Raw genomic sequence first — 20,453 nt, forward strand, 5'->3', positions numbered from 1 at the left:
GATCATGGGTGGATCCTAAATTTTCAGAAATCTCACCTGGAACCGACCCAACGTCTTCGGTTCCTGGGAATGATACTGGATATATTGTCTCAAAAGGCGTTTCTACCGATGGACAAGGCCTTGGCTATCCAGGCTATGGTCTGCTAAGTGCTTCGTCCTCGCAAGGTATCCATACATCTGTGCATCCGCTTGCTGGGCAGGATAGTTGCTGCTTATGAGGCAATCCAATACGGCAGATTTCATGCCCGCCCATTTCAGCTGGATCTGCTGGACAAATGGTCGGGGTCCCACCTTCTCATGCATCAGGAAGTGACTTTATCTCCGAAAGCCCGGACTTCTCTATTATGGTGGCTACAAGTTCCTCATTTGGTAGAAGGCAGTAATTTCAATATCCACTTGAGGATTCTACTGACAACGGATGCCAGCCTCCGTGGTTGTGGGGGCTGTGACCAAAGGGACTCTGTTCCAGTGGATATGGTCAATTCAGGAATCTGCTCTGCCGATAAACATCCTGGAACTCATGGCAATTTACAATGCTCTTCTGCAAGCTTCCCATCTCCTGAAGGATCCGGGCGATCCAGGTTCAATCGGACAACGCCACGGCGGTGGCATACATAAACCGACAAGGGGAAACAAGAAGCAGAGTGGCAATACAAGAAGTGTCAAGGATTCTCGTCTGGGCAGAGGCCAACGCAAGGGCCATCGCAGCCATCTTCATTCCAGGAGTGGACAACTGGGAAGCAGACTTCCTCCGCAGACACGACCTCCATCCGGGTGAATGGGGCCTACATCCCCAGGTGTTTCAACAGTTAATTCACCGGTGGGGCTACCCGCAGATGGATCTGATGGCTTCTCAACAAGAAGCTATGCCGTTACTGTTCCAGAACAAGGGATCCGCAGGCTGTAGCAGTAGGCGCGCTGACATCGCCATGGACGTACCAGTTTGTGTATCTGTTCCCTCTACCGCTAATCCCAGTGGTTCTAAAAAGACTAAGAAGGGAAAGCATTCAAGCAATTCTAATTGCCCCGGATTGGCCTCGACGGGTGTGGTACTTAGACCTCCTATCCATGGCTCTGGAGGATCCCTGGCCTCTGCCGCTTCAAAAGGATCTTCTTCAACAAGGTCCGTTCGTCTATCCAAACTTAGTTTGATGGCTTGGAAGTTGAGAGGGAGATTCTAGCAAGGAAAGGTCTTCCCTCCAGGGTTATTTCCACCGTGGTCCAGGCCAGGAAGATGGTTACGTCAAAACATTATCATTGTATCTGGATAAAGTATGTTTCCTGGTGTGAAAGTAGAAAGGTTTTTCCCGTGGAATTTAGAATTGGTCGTTTTCTACTTTTCCTACAAGCAGGAGTAATTATGGGCCTACGTTTAGGCTCCATTAAAGTACATATTTCGGCGCTCTCTATTTTCTTCCAGAAACAACTTGCTATATTGCCGAAAGTACAAACTTTCCTAAAAGGAGTTCTTTATATGCGACCGCCCTTTGCACCTCCCAATGTGGTTCTGTTCTTTCTTCAATCGGACTGGTTTGAACCCTTAAATAGGGTGGAGTTGAAATTTCTTACCTGGAAGACGGTGATGTTATTGGCATTGGCGTCTGCCAGATGTGTCTCTGAATTGGGGGCCTTATCCTGTAAGAGCCCTTATTTGATTTTTCATGAAGACAGGGCGGAACTCAGGACCCGACCTCAGTTTTTGCCAAAAGTGATATCTTTTCATGTGAATCAACCCATTGTGGTTCCGGTGTTTGACGCTTCCGTTGGTCAAGAGTCCTTTGATGTGTTGAGGGCTCTGAAGGTTTGTCAAACGGACTGCTTGTCACCGGAAATCTGATTTGCGGTTTGTCCTTTATGATGCCACCAAGATTGGTCTTCCGGCTTCTAAGCAATCAATTGCTCGTTGGCTCAGGTTGACCATTCAACAAGCCTGTACTTCGGCGGCTCTGCCTTTGCCGACGTCTATTCAGGTCCATCCGACGAGATCGGTGGTCTCTTCCTGGGCGACTGCCTGGGGTGTCTCAGCCTTACAGTTGTGCCGAGCTGCTACTTGGTCTGATTCAAATACATTTGTGAAATTCTATCGGTTTGACACCTTGGCCAAGTATGACCTTCAGTTTGTAGGACTCTACACACCCACATGGCACTGACCATTCCACCACAGCACTGGTCACAACTCCTTGCTTCTCCCCAGGCCCATGTGGCACTTAATTTGGCCATGACGGTGCTAACTCCCCTAACCATTGCATCGACAGCTGCTGCATATCTCCAGGGGAGCAGTCACTGCCCACAGTGGACCAAGGAACAATAGGCAGAATATTGGTGGACAATTGCTGAGGTGTGTGCCACACAGACACAGCAGCAGGAATCATCAGTAGTGAGCATAATTCCCATAGACATTGCTGTATAATAGTTCAGAGACACGTTATACCAGTCACCAGATTACACTTCAGGAAGTATAAAGTATTGGCACTGGCACTGTCTAGGTGACCTGTGTGGTGAGTAGGAAGGGTATTCTGTAGCTCTCTGGCTAATCTGTGATGTATATGAACAATCCAAGCTTCCAGCAATGTCCGGGTACAGTCTGTATAGTGTTGGGGTGGGGGTTAGGGCATCTAGTGTATCTTATTATAGGAAAGTGTTGTGAAGCAGGGTAATAAGAGAGGTGTAGAACTGCAGCTTCCTTCCCCCGCCTTTCCAGTCATCAGGGCACATTACTGTGTTAGGCAGCTGCAGCAAAGCCCACACTGTCACGGAGAGTAACTAATGGCTAACCTCAAAACCCCCTAATAACAAATTTCCAAACCCATACTATTCACTGGTGTTAGACATACAGGTTTTTCCTATGGGGAAATCCCATTCCCATAGCATCTTCTGCTAATATCTTTTATCATGGAAGGTGGAACAATTGAAAACGCCCTTTTTGTGCGCAGAACTGCGCCCTCAGGTTGCAGAGCCCATGCATAAATCAGTATGCCAGCTGCTGCCTGTTTTGGCAGTTAAAAAAAAAAAAAAAGTGATCCTATGGTTTTATATAGTTTATTGGGCACCAGAGTTTAGCAGCGCCCCATAATGTTTGCTAGTAGTCATCTTAGAGTCACAAAATAAAGTATGGACAATTGCTCCAGAAGGATGGGGTGCTGTTTAAAGCCCTCAAGAATTGAGGACTCAAGAAAAGCCTTTAATGCATAGGGGGGCCCATTTATCAAAACATATTTGTGGTCTATTTCCCCGAAAAAACTAATTTTTGGGAGTTTGTTGCAAATATCCGCCCTTCTTACTGTACCGCTCTTCTGCAGAAGAAACAGCCCACTACCCAGCCAGCTGTCCGTCGCCATCTGCTGCCCTCAGCAGACTGGACACCATGGGGCATGTGTAATAGGGTTCAAGTTTGCCGGCGATTCGAGATGCCGGTTGTTCTCGGAGGTTTTCTTTTAAAGTGGCAATAATTTACAAGGCAAACTCTGACCCCATATGTGCTGATGTTTGATAGCATGAGCCCCAATAGCCACCAAAAGCCAGGAAGACCACTTCACTAACGGGCTGTAACAATTCCAAGGTGAGTTTACATCCAAGTGTCCTCTGACAAGTGGAGCACCCAATTGGGAATTACTAGCATTTGAACTCATGCCCCACTCTCCCAATCTCAAGTCTAGTATCTTATCTGACATGCTTCAGAGGACCACCAGTGGACGCCCCTTTGCAGAGATTGCTCAAATGATTTCCGCAGAGACCACAGTGAATTTGCAAACACAATTGTTGCTATGGAGCTTCTGGTGACCCTACCAAATGAGAATCCTTGTGGATGGGTTATCTTAAGGGCCTATAATTACCTGTGTTTGGTATCCTGTCAATTTACAGCCCTAATATCTTATTTCTCTGCACTTTTGTTGTAAATGCGTATAGTATTTTGTCACTGGAATTCTTCTGGACTCCATCAACACTGTTTCCTTCCCTGTTTCTCATACCCCTGCTTCTCACCACTGGCTAATTTTTGGGGCTTCCATATGTCTGTGGCTCATCCTTACTCTTCTAAGCAACAGGTCTGGCCCCAGAGAGCGAAATTTCAGTCTACTAGTCATATCCACATAGCCAAATTGTGCACTGCTTGTGAATAGCTGTAACCTGTGCTTGCCACTTCTAACTTTAATGATGTTCATGCCTCAGCTCTAATACCCAGTAAGTGTGGGACAGCCTGGGGGCAAGCATTCAAGCAGGGCTTTAGTGTCTGAAAATATTCACATCACTCCCCAATGTGTTACTTATACCCCTTTCAGACATGGGACCCGGGAATTTCCATGCTTCAGACCCGGGATTTTCACCTCTGAAAAATCCCGGGTTTTTGCTGGGACCCCTTTCACACTAAACCTGAGACCTGGGAAATTCCCGGGTCGACCCCTTTCAGACATAAGTCTGGTCTGCCCTGACAGCCTTAATCTCTCTGTCTCAATCCTTGCAGGGCTGTCTTGAGTCACTGTGTTATATTTTAACCTATTCCTGTGTGTATGCTCTGCTGTTCAGTATGCTGGAAAAAAGGTTACATGTCAGTCCTGTAGCACAAAGTTTTCCTCTACCCCAGGGGGGGTCTCTGTTGTGTACTCAGTGTGGTAACCGTTCTCAGGAGCCAGCATGGCTGGACTCCATTAAGGGGATGATTACTGATATCACCACTGAACTAGCTACAGCCAAGCAAGAAAGGCAGGTGTTTTACAAAATCTATGAATGTTTTTCTAGTTCAGACTGCTGACCTCAGACCTTCTTCCCAATGGGATCAGTACGAGATCCCGGTGGTTGGAATACCGACACCGGGATCCCGACCGGCACAATCCTGACAGGATCTGTTTTCCTCCTTTCAAAGTATGTCCGTCTCCTCGGGCAGTTTTACTAGACTGAGTCTGCAGGAGCGACTGAGGGGAGGAGCCAGCACACTGAAGAAATTTTAAAGTGCCATGGCTCAAATGGACCCCATCTATATCCCATGGTACTAAGACCATCCCAGTATACCCTACAGACTAGGAGAAAAGGAATTACCAGTAGATATCAAATTCCTATTTTAATACATTTCCAACACGATTTTATTTAAAAAAGAAAAAAGTAGAACTTGTTTATTAACATCGATTTAAATATTGATGGTCATTATATCCGGATCATTGATGATCAAACCATTGTGACTTTACGTTTTCATGGCAGCTCGCACCTCTCTGCAGCCACTGGGTGTGCCCAGGGTAGCTAAGGGGAAGTTTCTTTTATATTTCCCCAGTGGCTGCTAATGTCGGCAGCCGTAGGGTGTGGGGTACTGCCAGTCTGCCTGATTAGCAGTGATTGGCTGTACAGCAGGCACAGTAGGAGGGAACCAGGAAGCAGAGGAGTCGGGAGGTCCCACTGAGATTGGCAGCTGCTGGAAGATTATCTTCCAGCAGCCGCACATTGGGCATTTCTGACTGGTCGCATCAGATGTGACCATGTTGAGTGGACACCAGCCTGGTGTGGTTGCATGTGATGTAACCTCACCAGGCAAGTTGTTAATATATAAAGGACAAAGGGGTTAGTGTAATAGACTGCAAACTGCAGGCATCAGCGATTCTGCCCAATGTTTTAAAGTAGAAATCTTTTAAAAGTTTTAAAATATCTGTCAGACACCCTGGGAACCTGCCAATGCCTTAAGTTCTGAGGCTATTACATTTACCACCATGTCTCTTTATTAGTAGCAGAATCAGCAATATTTTTACAAAAGGCATAAGTGTACAAATATAACCCCCTCACACAATCTTATATGTAATGATTTGTGCATATATTACTTTCCCCACCTGCAGAGGGCTGGCCATAGTGAGTCCTCCTCTGTACAGCCTTTATCCCAACAAGAGCTGTTTTCAAGTATTTCTGTAAATGTTTGGTAAAACTTATGCCAGAGGTGGTCAAAGCGTAGACCGGTAGTTTGCGGTGTATATACTGCAGAAGCCAGTAAGAATCAGGCTGACTTATTGGCTAGCTGTGCAGTAGCTGCATCCGTCATGTCTCCATAAGCTGTAATGTATGACAGCAGCAGCCAATAAGAATCAGGCTGATTCTTATTTGGCTTGCTGTGCAGTGAAGCCGCGGCTTCCAGTATATGCTACATTACCATGACTGGGTATGAGATGATGCCAGCGCACAGGGTGTGGAAATATCCACAGTTCCCAACCTCCTCCCTGCCACACAGCTCGGTGCCAGTCCCGGTGGTGTGTGCCTGCTGCCATATTTCTCTTGATGCCACTTGGGCTCTTGGTGCCTATACGTAGCTGTCCATGTCTGGTTGCTCCTTATTGGTAATCTGAAGGGAACCTGTTCAGTTTTAGAGGGCATTTCTGCTGTATGGTCAGTGTGCATCTATTTATCTGTTCCCTTTCTGCCCTGGCTGGGCGGTTAGCACCCCTTTCCTAACTAAATAGTTACACCATTGCCTACATACCTCCTAAAACTTCCCGATTTTGTAGGGAGAGTCACCATGCACCTTGCTGCAAGACCACATCCCCCTTCTTTCGGCACACCACAACCCATTATTCTCTGCTTGGTAGGTCGTCAAAGATTTTCGCCCTTTGGTTTAGAGTCCAGAAGTCTGGCTACCCCTAACCTATGTGTTCCACCAGGCACAACGAACTCTGGTAGAATCGGGTTAATGAATCAGAGTTGACAGATTTATATGGTAGTTATTATATAGAATCTACTGGCATTTACAGAAATGGTTATGTATGTATATGTGTGTATATAAATTTTTTTTTTTTTTTAGTATTACCTGTATGAAAAATGTATCGACTGTCATTTAATGTTTTAAAAAGGTAAATACCGGTGTGTTTTGGAGTTTCCTTCATCTGGATTGTGAAACTGCAATAGCTGTAAATGAGCACGTGGGAGCGTTCAGGGTGGCACCATGACGCATAGTAAGTTGGTGTGTTTGTTGTCAGGAAGCTATTGAGAAAAAGGAGCAGAGGGCAAAGCGTTTCCATTTCCGCGCAGAAGTTGGTGAAGACCGAAGAAATGTTGTATTGGATCTAGAGATGATGAGGAAAGGTAAATATTGTCCTGCCTAATACTTCTATTACCTGGTATGTTGCCTAGTAACCTATGCACATAGAGCTTTGTAGACAGCGTGGTGATAAAATGTCGGTCATATAAACCTGTCTATTAGAAGCTGGCTATAGGGGGTAATTCCAAGTTGATCGCAGCAGGAATTTTGGTAGCAGTTGGGCAAAACCATGTGCACTGCAGGGGAGGCAGATAACATGTGCAGAGAGAGTTAGATTTGGGTGTGGTGAGTTCAATCTACAATCTAAATTGCAGTGTAAAAATAAAGCAGCCAGTATTTACCCTGCACAGAAACAAAATAACCCACCCAAATCTAAGTCTCTCTGCAAATGTTATATCTGCCCCCCCCTGCAGTGCACATGGTTTTGCCCAACTGCTAAAAAATTTCCTGCTGCGATCAATTTGGAATTACCCACATAGTGCGGCCACCTGCAGCCGCCCCCCCCCCCCCCTCCCACACACACACACACACACACACACACACACACACACACACACACACACACGTGTAATTCTATTGTGCTCTGACAGTGCACAAAGGGACACGCATCCACCAAGTTCTAGTATTTATTTACAAAAGTATTGACATGTTATAAAATAAGTGTTAATCCTATTTACCCTGCTGATTTCTGAGTGAGGGAAATTGAAACCTACCTATACAATGACATTACTGAGTAAGCCGTGTTTTCCAGTGCACGTTCTCACTTATACTTTGAAGCTATTAATGAATAATCATGGAAGCACTATACCTATTAGTGGTAATTGACTTATTGTGATCACTAATATATAACTAATCAGGCAACCTACAACCAATGTGGAAATCTGGTGGAGCGTTAGCAACTACATGACAGCAGTTTTGTGTGATATTTGCTCCCTTGGTTGTATTAAGCTCCCTGGATATAGTCAGTGTGACATGCAATCCTGCCTGTGTACCTGCTATCAATCCGTAATTATCGCAGAGAGATTAGGTTTCTTAGGTGGTGCTATAACATTGGATTAATGTGTAAGTGACTCATGTGTACATGGATTTAATCCTAAATAAGTGATCCCAATGGAAATTTTGTGTGTTGGATTTTATTTTGTGTTGAGTGCAACTCAGGTGACTACATATTCCCTTGGGTGTCTCGCAATAAGAATCTTCTGATAAAAATGACATCACTGTCTCAGTGGTATAATTAGTCCTTACAGCATGCAGCATAAACCTATTACAGAGAAATAGAAAGCGTTAATGGCTAATGTTTTGCAGTAACCCCCAAACTCCGGCTGGAGACCATTCATGTAATTGGTGTGGATGACATGAGCACAGAGGATATCTTTGGCTTCTTCAAACCCTACCCTCCTGGTTTCATTGAGTGGCTGGATGATAGCTCTTGTAAGTTGAATGCACAGTACAGATGTTTTTATTTCAATGTGAATTATTTCCATAATGTCGGCAGTGATGAGGTTAGAGACCAGGCAGCAACATTAGTAAGTAAACCCAAACAAGTGTGAGCTTTTCTGGTGGGGCTGCCACAATACTGCAGAACCATATGTGTTTATTATTTACTTGAGTCATCTTACGCCAACAAGTGTGATCTCTCTTCCCCCCAGGCAATGTAGTGTGGCTTGATGAAGTAACCGCAGCTCGGGCCTTGATAAATATGAGCTCTATGCCATCGGAAGTGAAGGACAAAGCACGTGGAGAGAGCAATTCTGCAAAGTCCAAAACCGGTAATGATGATATCCAGTTCTATAAGTTGCTGCAAATTTTTGGTTCCCATTTGCTTCGCTACACTAGTGTGTAGAATTGTGTTTCAGATTGATACATTTTATACCTTATGGTGCAACTGTTATCTGAAGGGAGGTGAAGTATAACTACCTGAACGTAGGCGATGATCAGAGGGTTTTCTATACTGGTGCCTAACTTAATACAAATTGAATAGTTCTGTAACATCACACTTTCTCCTTGTTGGATTCTTAAGTGTTGGTATTTTTTTTTTTTTAATACCTGTTCAAATATAAATAAATGTTGGTGCCGAGAATGCTGTAAGGAAAAAGGTGACGCTTTGGATTTGTAGTACTTCTCATGCAGTAATTTAAATGTTATCCCTAAATAAATTATAGGCAACTAATTACACTTCCAAGTCATTATTATCCCACTGTTTGCTGTGACTAGAGGTTTTTAATACATATTTCTCTTACGTCCTAGAGGATGCTGGGGTCCACATTAGTACCATGGGGGTATAGACTGGTTCACCAGGAGCCATTGGCACTTTAAGAGTTTGTGTGGGCTGGCTCCTCCCTCTATGCCCCTCCTACCAGACTCAGTTTAGAAAATGTGCCCGGAGGAGCCGGTCACAGCTAGGGGAGCTCTCCTCCGTTTTCCTGGTAAGTTATTTTTTTAGAGTTTATTGTTTTACAGGGAGGCTGCCAACAGCCTCCCTGCAGCGAGGGACTGAGGGGGGAGCAGTGTCTGCCCTGCGGGGTCTGAGCCACTGTCTACGCTGACTAAACACTGAGCTCCAGAAGGGTTTGATCGTTCTCCGCCACAGGGGGCTGCTCGCCCCAGCAGCATGCCGCCACCCCCTTGTAGAGCTGAAGAATCGGTGGCGAGTGAGACACCGAACCCCCTAGCAAGCGGGGGGGTCGGTGTGGAGATGGGAGCAGGGTAGGAGCACAGTATTAACTGCGCTCCTGGGATGGCTCTGAGCCAGCGCGACACCCTACACTGGTCCAGAAGCCTGTCTGGGTCCCCGGATCTCAGCCAGCACTAAATTCTCAGGCCAGTATAATCTGAAGAGCGGGAAGACAGCGCCATTTTGGGGGCGGAGCTTCTCCTCAGAGCGGACCCAGCAGCGTTCAGCGCCATTTTCCTGCTTGTACAGCGCTGAAAATGAGAATCAGGTCCCTCCACAGCAACTCCAGCTATCTGCAAATGGTACCAGGGGGTTGTAGAAGGGGGGGGGGGGGGGGGGGGAGGCTGCAATACGACTGTGTATCCTATTAAGGTACACAGCGCTGAAAAGGGGTCTCCCTTTGGTAAAAATGCGCTGTGTGTGGGTTGGCTCCAATCTCTGTCTTTCTCTTGCCATTCTTGGTGGGAAACTCTGTCTGCCCTCACGTGTGTGTGTGTGTGTGTGTGTGTGTGTGTGTGTGTGTGTGTGTGTGTGTGTGTGTGTGGAGTGTTTGGTGGTTTCCTTAAGCTATGTCCAGGGACACTGTGTCATATGCTGTAGAGGATTTGTCCTCCCAGGATGATCCCATTCCATGTAATCAGGATAGCACTGGTTTAGCACAGATACCAGCAAGGGAGCCTGAGTGGTTTTCCTCTATCAAATCTTGGATTTCTCAGATTTCTGACATGGTTGCTAGTAATGAATCTGAAACCCAGGTATTACAGAGCTCTATGGCAGTATGGCCCGATTCTGGTACCTCAGGACGCTCCGCTATATACCCCCACAAACGTGCGCTTGTGCATGTCACACAGGATGACACGGATACCGATTCTGACACCACAGACGGTGATGGGGATGTGTTGCGGTGGTCTGCATCTCTTGCAAAGGGGGTGCAATTGATGATAGAGGCTATCAGGGATATGTTACATATTAATGATACCACATCTGAGCAGGGGTTTTTTTTCACTGAAAATAAAAGCCTCGCTAACCTTCCCTGCGTCAAAGGAATTGAATGCTATATTTGAGAAAGCATGGGAAAACCCTGAGAAAAAATTCCAGATCCCTAAACGGGTACAGGTAGCGTTTCCTTTCCCTGAGGAGGATAGAAAAAAATGGGAAAACCCGCCGATTGTTGACACATTTGTGTCCAGACTCAAAAGAAGGTGGTTTTACCTGTTCTAGGATCTACCGCCTTAAAGGAGCGGCTGATCGAAAGATTGATAACACACTTAAATCAATGTACACTGCTTCAGGGGCCATATTACGTCCCACTATTGCTAGTGCATGGATTGCAAAGGCTATAGTAAGTGGTCGGCTACCTTACTAGAGGATTTGGATACGATGGATAAGGGTGATGTTGAATTATATTTGCGCAACATTCACGATTCAGCAGGTTTTATGGTAGAATCCATGAAAGACCTGGGTTCCATGGCTGCGGGAATCTCTTCCATGTCTGTTTCAGCCCGTCGGGGACTGTGGCTGCGCCAGTGGTCGGCCGACGTGGAGTCCCTATCCTATACAGGTCAGGCTCTTTGGGCAAGCTTTAGACGCGTGGATATCCACGGCTACAGCAGGCAAGTCTCCGTTTCTTCCCTCAGCAGCACCTGCTCCGAAGAAATCCTTCTCTTCATCAGCAACACAGTCCTTTCAGCCAAACAAGCCTAGAAAGGCCAGACCGTCCAATACCTTCTTTAGGGGAGGTCGAGCTAAGTCCAAGAAACCTGCTGCTGCAGGTTCCCAGGAACAAAAGCCTGCTTCAGGTATGCCAAAGTCCTCCGCATGACGGTGGGCCGCGCCGCCTGGTGGTGTGGTCAGTGGGAGCGAGATTCAGACAATTCAGTCACTTCTGGGTATCTTCCGGCCTTGATCCCTGAGGGATAGATATTGTATCCCAGGGGTACAGGCTGGAATTTCAAAGTCTCCCTCCTCATTGTTTTTTCAAATCAGGCTTACCAGCTCTGCTGGCAGACAGCACTGTCCTACAAGTAGCTGTCCAAAAGTTGGTGGAGGCACAGGTCATTGTGCCAGTTCCTCATTCGCAAACCACAGGTTACTATTTGAACCTTTTCGTGGTACCAAAACCGGATGGTTCGGTCAGGCCCATTCTGAACCTAAAATCACTGAACCCCTTTCTAAAGAAGTTCAAGTTCAAAATGGAGTCTCTCAGGGCGGTGATATCAGGTCTGCAAGAGGGGTAATTCCTGGTATCCCTGGATTTCAAGGATGCGTACCTACACATTCCGATCTTTCTGCCGCATCAGGCTTATCTTCGTTTTGCATTACTGGACTGTCCTTTCCAGTTCCAGGCCCTGCCATTCGGCCTCTCCACAGCACCGAGGGTGATGGCAGAGATGATGGTTCTCCTCCGCAAACAAGGGGTGAACATCATTCCATATCTGGACGATCTGCTGATAAAGGCATCGTCCAAGGAGAAGCTGCTGCAGTCCATTGTTCTCACAACCCGCCTCTTCAAGATCTACGGTTGTCCTTTCTGGGAATGATCCTAGACACAGAAGTTCAGAGGGTGTTTCTTCCGCAGGAGAAGACGTTGGTGATGCAAACAATGGTCCGGGATGTCCTGAAGCCAGCCCGGGTGTTGGTTCATCAATGCATTCGCCTGTTGGGAAAGATGGTGGCCTCTTACGAGACTCTCCAGTACGGGAGGTTCCACGCTCGGGCCTTTCAACTGGATCTCCTGGACAAGTGGTCAGGATCTCATCTCCACATGCACCAGAGAATACGTCTGTCGCCGAAGGCCAGCATTTCGCTCCTCTGATGGCTACAATTACCTCACCTTCTGGAGGTCCGCAGGTTCGGGATTCAGGAATGGGTCCTTCTAACCACGGATGCGAGCCTTCGGGGCAGGAGAGCAGTCACTCAAGGAATAACTTTCCAAGGAAGGTGGTCAAGTCTGGAAGCCGGCCTGCCCATCAACATCCTGGAACTAAGAGCAGTCTACAACGGTCTTCTTCTGGCGGCCCATCTTCTAAGAAATCGGGCCATTCAAGTGCAGTCGGACAATGTAACGACCGTAGCATACATAAACCAACAAGGCTGAACGAAGAGCAGAGCTGCAATGTCGGAGGTGACCAGAATTATCCTCTGGGTAGAAAGACACGTGTTGGCGCTCTCTGCAATCTTCATTCATGGAGTGGACAACTGGAAAGCAGACTTCCTCAGCAGACACAATCTCCATCCAGGGGAGTGGGGTCTCCATCCGGAGGTGTTCAAGGAAATAAGACATTTGGGGGTTACCCCATATAGACATGATGGCCTCTCATCTCAACAAAAAGCTTCAACGCTATTGTGCCAGGTCGAGGGACCCACAAGCAGTGGACGCCCTGGTGTCTCCGTGGGTGTTCCAGTCGGTGTACGTGTTTCAACCACTTCCACTCATTCCAAAAGTTCTAAAGCTCGTAAGGAGAACAAGAGTTCAAGCGATCCTCATTGCTCCAGACTGGCCAAGGCGGGCTTGGTACCTTCTGAATCTCTTGCAGGAAGAGCCAAGTCCTCTTCGGGAGGACCTGCTGCAGCAGGGGCCGTTCGCCTATCAAGACTTACCGCGGCTACGTTTGACGGCATGAAAGTTGAGCGCCTGATACTTGCTTGGAAGGGCATTCCGAAGAAGGTCTTTCCTACAGGCTAGGAAAGGGGTAACGTCTAAACATTACCATCGTATTTGGAAGAAATATGTCTCTTGTGAATCCAAGAAGTTTTCTACGGTGGAGTTTCAACTCGGACGTTTTCTCCTCTTTCTGCAAGCAGGGCTGGATATGGGACTGAGATTGGGCTCCATCAAGGTCCAGATCTCTGCTTTGTCCATCTTCTTCCAAAAACAATTGGCTGTCCTCCCTGAGGTTCAGACCTTTTTGAAAGGAGTTCTGCGCATCCAACGGCACCCTGGGATCTTGATGTGGTGTTGCAGTTCCTGCAATCAGCTTGGTTTGAGCCTCTACAGGTGGCTGACATCAAGTTTCTCACATGGAAGGCGGTCACTTTGTTGGCCTTGGCTTCTGCCCGACACGTGTCGGAATTGGGGGCTTTATCTTGTAAAAGTCCCTATCTGATCTTCCATGAAGACAGGGCAGAACTGTGGTTGTATCGGCTTTCCATATCAACCAACCTATTGTGGTGCCAGTGGCTACGGACTCCTCAATTGCTTCAAAGGCCTTGGATGTTGTGAGGGCTTTGAAGATTTATGTGAAGATGACGGCTCGTCATAGGAAAAGTGACTGTGATCCCAAGAAAATTGTGTCCTGCTTCTAAGCAGTCGATTTCACGCTGGATCAGGTTCACTATCCAGCATGCTTTTTCCACGGCAGGATTGCCGTGTCCAAGATCTGTAAAGGCCAACTCTACTTGTAAAGTGGGCTCTTCCTGGGCGGCTGCCCGGGGTGTCTCGGCTGTACAACTTTGCCGAGCAGCTACTTGATCTGGGTTGAACACGTTTGACAAGTTTTACAAGTTCGATACTTTGGCCTCTGATGACCTCAAGTTTGGGCAAACAGTCTTGCAGGAGCCTCCGCGCTCTCCCTTCCGTACTGGGAGCTTTGGTACATCCCCATGGTACTAATGTGGACCCCAGCATCCTCTAGGACGTAAGAGAAAATAGGATTTTGATTACCTACCCGTAAATCCTTTTCTCGTAGTCCGTAGAGGATGCTGGGCGCCCGCCCAGCGCTGCGTTTTCCTGCATTGGTTTTCTAGTTCAGTCCTGCCTGGTTCCTAGGTAAGTTCTGCGTTATTTACGTTTTCAGCTGTTGCTGAGTTGTTCCGGCATGTTAGCCAGATTTGCCTGTTGTGTAAGCTGGTATGAATCTCGCCACTATCTGTGTAATTCCTTCTCTCGAAGTATGTCGTCTCCTCGGGCACAGTTTCTAGACTGAGTCTGGAAAGAGGGAGGAGCCAGCCCACACTCTCAAACTCTTAAAGTGCTAATGGCTCCTGGTGGACCCGTCTATACCCCATGGTACTAATATGGACCCCAGCATCCTCTACGGACTACGAGAAAAGGATTTACCGGTAGGTAACCAAAATCCTATTTTCCCCACCACAGTGGCCATCTTTTTATTGCAGTTGTGTTTTTGGTCAGCAATTTTATCATGTTCTGTGATGGGAGAACATCCTTTAAAGCAGTGTTTCCCAACCTCTGTCCTCAAGGCACACTAACAGTCCAGGCTTTAGTGATATCCATGCTTGAGTACAGATGGTGACCTCAAAATAACTGCGGTACTAATTAAGTCACCCATGCTCAAGTATAGCTATCCTTAAAACCTGGACAGGTAGTATTTGGGAACCCCTGACTTAACATAATGTACTACTCAGAGGATTGATGGATTTCTATGTTTTTGTTAGTTTTATTGAACTATGATACAATTTGTCATTAAACTAAGGATTAGGTGGTTATTCTGCTCTAGGTCTTGTATATTGGTGCTCTAAGACCATTTACCACATGCACCACCGATAACGTGTCTATTCAAATGCTTTGTTTCACCTCCCTCTAGATAGATACAATGATAGCTCTGGGGATGAGACAGAAGAAGGAGAAGTGGATGAAGATAATCCTAGTGATGCTGAAAAAGAGCCTGCGAAGAAGGTCGTGAGCACGGTATGAACTCACGGACGCATCATGCTGATATTTCTCTGCTTCTGCATGCTTCAGTCTCCTTCAACTCAAGCTAGTGACCAGCACCTATGTCACATTCCCTCTGTGGCTTTTTACATTTGCCTAAGGAGGTTCTTTGTGCCACCTCCAGTTGCTTCCCACTCCTTGCACCGCTGGTTGGGTTCTGAGTGATGTAGTTGGCACCCAGTCCAGCAGTGCCAGCCCTTACATTACCCTCCCCTCCCCCTTTTTCTTTTGCCCAGGTAGAATCCCTAGAGCTTACACTGGAGGTACTGTAGGGTCAGTTAGGAGCAAACTAACTTTTGCCAAAGATTACAGATTTGGTGGGAAAGTGCCACGCACAGATGCCCACCTAAAGGTGCAGCATTGTGACTTCTAGATGTTCCATTGTCCCCCAAGTGGATGAGTGGGACAATGGGATTTTTATAATTATTAAATCCTATTCTCTGTATTTATTGTGACTCATTAAGTGGCAACCCTGATTATGCTCTTATTTTCTCCTATTATAAGTGTTCAGAGACAAGCACTCATAATCCAAAGTAAGCCACACCCATAGATTTTTTTGGGGGTGCTTTTTGATCCAATAAAACAACAGATTAATCTATTCCACTTGTCCTATATTTTGCTACCATTCACTGTGCAATGCACTTGTGGCAAGGTAACTTAAGTTTGTTGAATGTCTCATTTCTTTGCATGCAGATGGACACATTCTCTCAGGCAGAGCAAGACTCTCTAATGCAGAATGATCTTCGATCCTCTGTGAAACTGGTCAAAGGAAACAAACTGTACATGAGGTTTGCCACTGAAGGTATGCAAGAAATCATTTTAAAACTTCCCTGGTCACAGACAGAGAGACAGATGTATTAACATGGAGAAGGCATAAGGAAGTGATAAGTGGAAGGTGATAAACGCACCAGCCAATCAGCTCCAATATGCAAATTGACAGTTAGGACCTGATTGGCTGGTGCGTTTATCACCTTCCACTTATCACTGCTTTATCACTTCCTTATGCCTTCTCCAGGTTAATAAATCTGCCCCTGAAGTGAAAATGCTTTCCATAGATTGGTAGAGTCCCACAGGAGCAAGTGATGTCGCTGTACGCTAGAAGGGAAATTACTTGTGTTAGCTGCCAGTCGCCTTACTAACCAACTTTCTCAGGGTCCATAGGGCTCCACAGGAGTTATGCTGGGGTGTAGGTGGCTGGAGAGGACCAGGCACCAAACAGTTAAAGCTTTCAGCTCCTAGGATGCACTTGTCCCTCCTCCCCTATACCACGCCTCCAGCCAACGGCCGGACAGTTTTCAGCTGGTGGCGGCAGGAGCCGGATGCACCTTTAGACGGGGGGCTGCTTCAACGCTGGTAAGTTGTCCAGTAATTACAGCGAGTGCCACCAGAGCTCAGCTAGCCGCTCCTCTGGGTAGAACCAGGCTACAGCCGGAGAATGGGGGGGGTGGATTTAGGGGGGGAGGGGAGGGGAGGGGGATGAGTAAGGTGATTCCTCTCTTGCAAGGGATCGTGTCTTTTTGCAGCCTTTACCTCCGGATGTGGAGAGCAACTGGAGGCACTGATGTGGGCGTCCGGTTTATCCTCAACCTTCACTAGGCTACCAAGGCATTTATTGCTGGCACCGGGGTTTTGAGGCCAGTTACCCCGAAGGTTAAAGTCAGCAAGGGGGCAGTATGCTCTCCATAGAAGCCCCTCTCTCGGCTCAGCGCAATCCCTCAATTTTTTTTACAGGAGGCTGTTGGCAACAGCCTGCCTGCAACGAGGGACTGGGGGGGGGGGGGGGGGGGCAGTGTCCGCCCTGCGGGGTCTGAGCCACTGTGTCCGCTGACTGGACATTGAGATCCAGAGGGGACAGATCACGCCCCACCACAGGGGAACGCTCACCCCAGCAGCATGCCGCCATCCCATCCCCTTGCAGAGCTTAAGTGTGGCGAATGAGTCACTGTCCCCCCTGACAAGCGGGGGGTCAGTGTGAAGATGGCGGCTTAAGGGTAGGAACGCAGTATTAACTGCGCTTCCGGACGGCTCAGGGGTACTTCGGCGCTGTGAGGGGCGCCCTGAGCCAGCACCTGACCCTACACTGACCAAACAAGGCTGTTGGAGTCTGCGGATATCAGCCAGCAAAAAATCCTCAGGCCAGTATAATCTCAGAAGAGCGGTAAGACAGCGCCATTAAGGGGGCTGAGCTTCTCCTCAGAGCGGACCCAGCAGCGTTCAGCGCCATTTTCCTGCCTGCAGACACGCTGCCAGTGGAATAACAGTCCCTCCAGAGCACCTCCAGCTATCTGTACGGTACCAGGGGGTTGTAGAATGGAGGGGAGGCTGTGTAAAGACTGTGTCGCCTATTAAGGGACACAGCGCTGGTTTAGGGTCTCCCTATACCTAGAATAGCGCTGTGTGTGGGTTGGCTCCAATCTGTGTGTCTCTGCCATTCTTGGGGGGGGAACTCTGTCTGCCCAGTACCCTGTGTGTTTGTGGGGTGATTGGTGTGTATTTGCAAACATGTCTAGAGACACTGTTTCATATGCTGCAGAGGATTTATCTTCCCAGGAAGATCCTATCCCATGTAATCAGGATTGCACTGTTGTAGCGCAGATCCCAGATAAAGAACCGTAATGGTTAGCTTCTCTTAGGGGGACTATTTCTCAGATTTCTGATAGGGTTGCTAGAACTGAGCATGCAACTCAGGTACTGCAATCCTCTATGGTTGTATGGTCTGATACTGCTTCCTCAGGGTCCCCTGCAGTACATTCTCACAAACGTGCACTTGCCAAACTTTTATGCAGGATGACACCGATTCTGACACTGTAGACCAGTGATTTTCAACCTTTTTTTACTCACGGCACACCAAACAATAATTTAAAATTGCCAAGGCACACCATCAGTTTCCCACAGAACCCCCCCCCCCCCCCCCCCCCCACCACCACCACACACATTGGCCCTCACAATAAAACAAGAATCCACACATACATTGGCCTACACAGGAAAGACAATTACATTGCTCCCCATATAAATCATGTTGCTCACACATAAATCAATCCCATTTCTCCCCACATAAATCCTATTGCTCCCCACATGAATTATTCACATTGTTCCCCCCATAAATCCATAAATCCTATTGCTCCCCACAGGAGAAATAACATAACAAATATTGGCCCCTCTGGTTATCTGTACTCCTCCCTGTCCCTCAGTGGCGGGGGTTGTTCATAGTGGAGTGCTGCGAATACTGAGCAGCAGGCGGGCGGGCAGGTGTGGATGTGGGTGGGCAAGGAAAGCTGTGTATGCAGGCAGGAACTGGAAGATGTGTATTCAGGCAGGTGGGCTGGCTGGGTGGTGAGACGCTGCGGCCGTGACCTATGATATCTCACTGCCGGAGCATGACTGATCCTCTCAGAAGAGCCCGGGAAAACAGTTCACTCTGAAGGTACAGGAAGTTGCTCTGGCTCCGCGGCACACACCTTGCAACTGGTCGCGGCACACTAGTGTGCCCACAGCACACTGGTTGAAAAAGCTAGCTGTAGATGGTGATGGGGATGTGTCAAGGGGGACGGCATCACTTGCTAAGGGTGTGCAGTTGATGATTGAAGCCGTAAGGGATGTGTTACACATTACTGACACAACTCCTGAGCAGGCCTTTTTCACGAACAGTAAAAAGCACCCCCTCACCTTCCCAGCATCTAAGAAATGAAATGCTATCTTTGAAAAAGCCTGGGATAATCCGGAGAAAAAAATCCAGATCACTAAGAGGGTCTTGGTTGCTTTTCCCTTCCCATAGGAAGATAGAAAAAAGTGTGAGTCTCCGCCGATAGTCTCCAGGCTGTCAAAACAGGTGGTATTACCAGTCCCGGGATCTACCGCGTTGAAGGACCCGGCAGATTGCAAGGTGGATGCTACGCTAAAATCCATTTACACGTCTTCAGGGGCTATATTGCGGCCTACTATTGCCTGTGCTTGGATTTCTAAAGCTATTGCCAGGTGGTCAATCACTCTGCAGGAGGAATCGGCTTACGATGGATAAAGGTGACGTTGATTTATTTTTACGTAATAATCAGGATTCTGCAGGATTCCTGGTAGATTCCATGAAGAACCTGGGTTCCATGACTGCGGGGATCTGCTCCATGTCCGTCTCGGCTCGCAGGGGTCTCTGGCTGCGCCACTGGTCTGCGGACGCAGAATCCAGGAAGAGTGTGGAGGGCCTACCATATACAGGTCAGGCTCTCTTTGGGGAGGCGCTAGATGCGTGGATTGCCACGGCTACCGCGGGTAAGTCTCCTTTTCTCCCCTCAGCTGCACCGGCTACGAAGAAGCCTTTTACACCAGCCACGTCACAGCCCTTTCGGCCCACGAGGCATAGAAAGAACAAGCCTTCGAACACCTTCTTCAGAGGTGGTCGTGCTAAAGGAAATAATCCTGCTCCTAGAACCAGAAGCCTGCTTCTGATACCCCAAAGTCCTCCGCATGTCGGTGGACAGCTATGCCTGGAGGAAGGTCAGGTGGGGACAAGACTCCGGCATTTCAGCCACGTCTGGGTGTCGTCTATTCTGGACCCCTGGGTACTGTATATAGTGTCCAGGGGGTACAGGCTGGAGTTTCAAAATCTCCCACCTCACCGTTTCTTCAAATCAGGCTTGCCAGTTCTGCCGGCAGACAGAACAATTCTTCTGGAGGCTATCTGAAAATTGGTGGGGTCTGAGGTCATTGTTTCAGTTCCGCCTCATCAGTGGAACAAAGGTTACTATTCAAACCTTTTCGTGGTACCGAAGCCGGATGGTTCGGTACGGCCAATTCTGAACTTAAAATCTTTGAACCCTTATCTCAGGGAGTTCAAATTCAAGATTGAGTCTCTGAGAGCTGTCATCTCAGGTCTGACGGAGGGGGAGTTCCTGGTGTCTCTGGACATCAAGGATGCGTACCTCCACATTCCTATCTGGTCACCGCATCAGGCATATCTCAGGTTTGCACCGTTAGACAATCACTATCAGTTTCAGGTGCTGCCGTTTGGCCTCTCCACAGCACCGAGGGTCTTCACCAAGGTGATGGTGGAGATGATGGTTCTCCTCCGCAAGCAAGGGGTGAACATAATTCCGTATCTGGACGATCTCCTG

At 47.7% G+C, this 20,453-nt stretch overlaps 1 protein-coding gene across 2 annotated transcripts in view; it reads left to right on the forward strand.

Annotated features, from left to right (window-relative positions):
• Nucleotides 1-20,453, forward strand: part of NCBP3 (nuclear cap binding subunit 3) — a 138,178-nt gene that overhangs the window by 61,349 nt on the left and 56,376 nt on the right. For both annotated transcript variants that reach the window (XM_063956139.1, XM_063956138.1), the window contains exons 3-7: nt 6,942-7,047; nt 8,309-8,434; nt 8,653-8,772; nt 15,221-15,324; nt 16,042-16,150. In XM_063956139.1, the coding sequence (XP_063812209.1) occupies nt 6,942-7,047; nt 8,309-8,434; nt 8,653-8,772; nt 15,221-15,324; nt 16,042-16,150 (565 nt within the window). The remainder of the gene's footprint in view (nt 1-6,941; nt 7,048-8,308; nt 8,435-8,652; nt 8,773-15,220; nt 15,325-16,041; nt 16,151-20,453) is intronic.

This window comes from Pseudophryne corroboree, chromosome 2, assembly GCF_028390025.1.
Source record: "Pseudophryne corroboree isolate aPseCor3 chromosome 2, aPseCor3.hap2, whole genome shotgun sequence".
Classification (NCBI taxonomy): Eukaryota; Metazoa; Chordata; class Amphibia; order Anura; family Myobatrachidae; genus Pseudophryne; species Pseudophryne corroboree.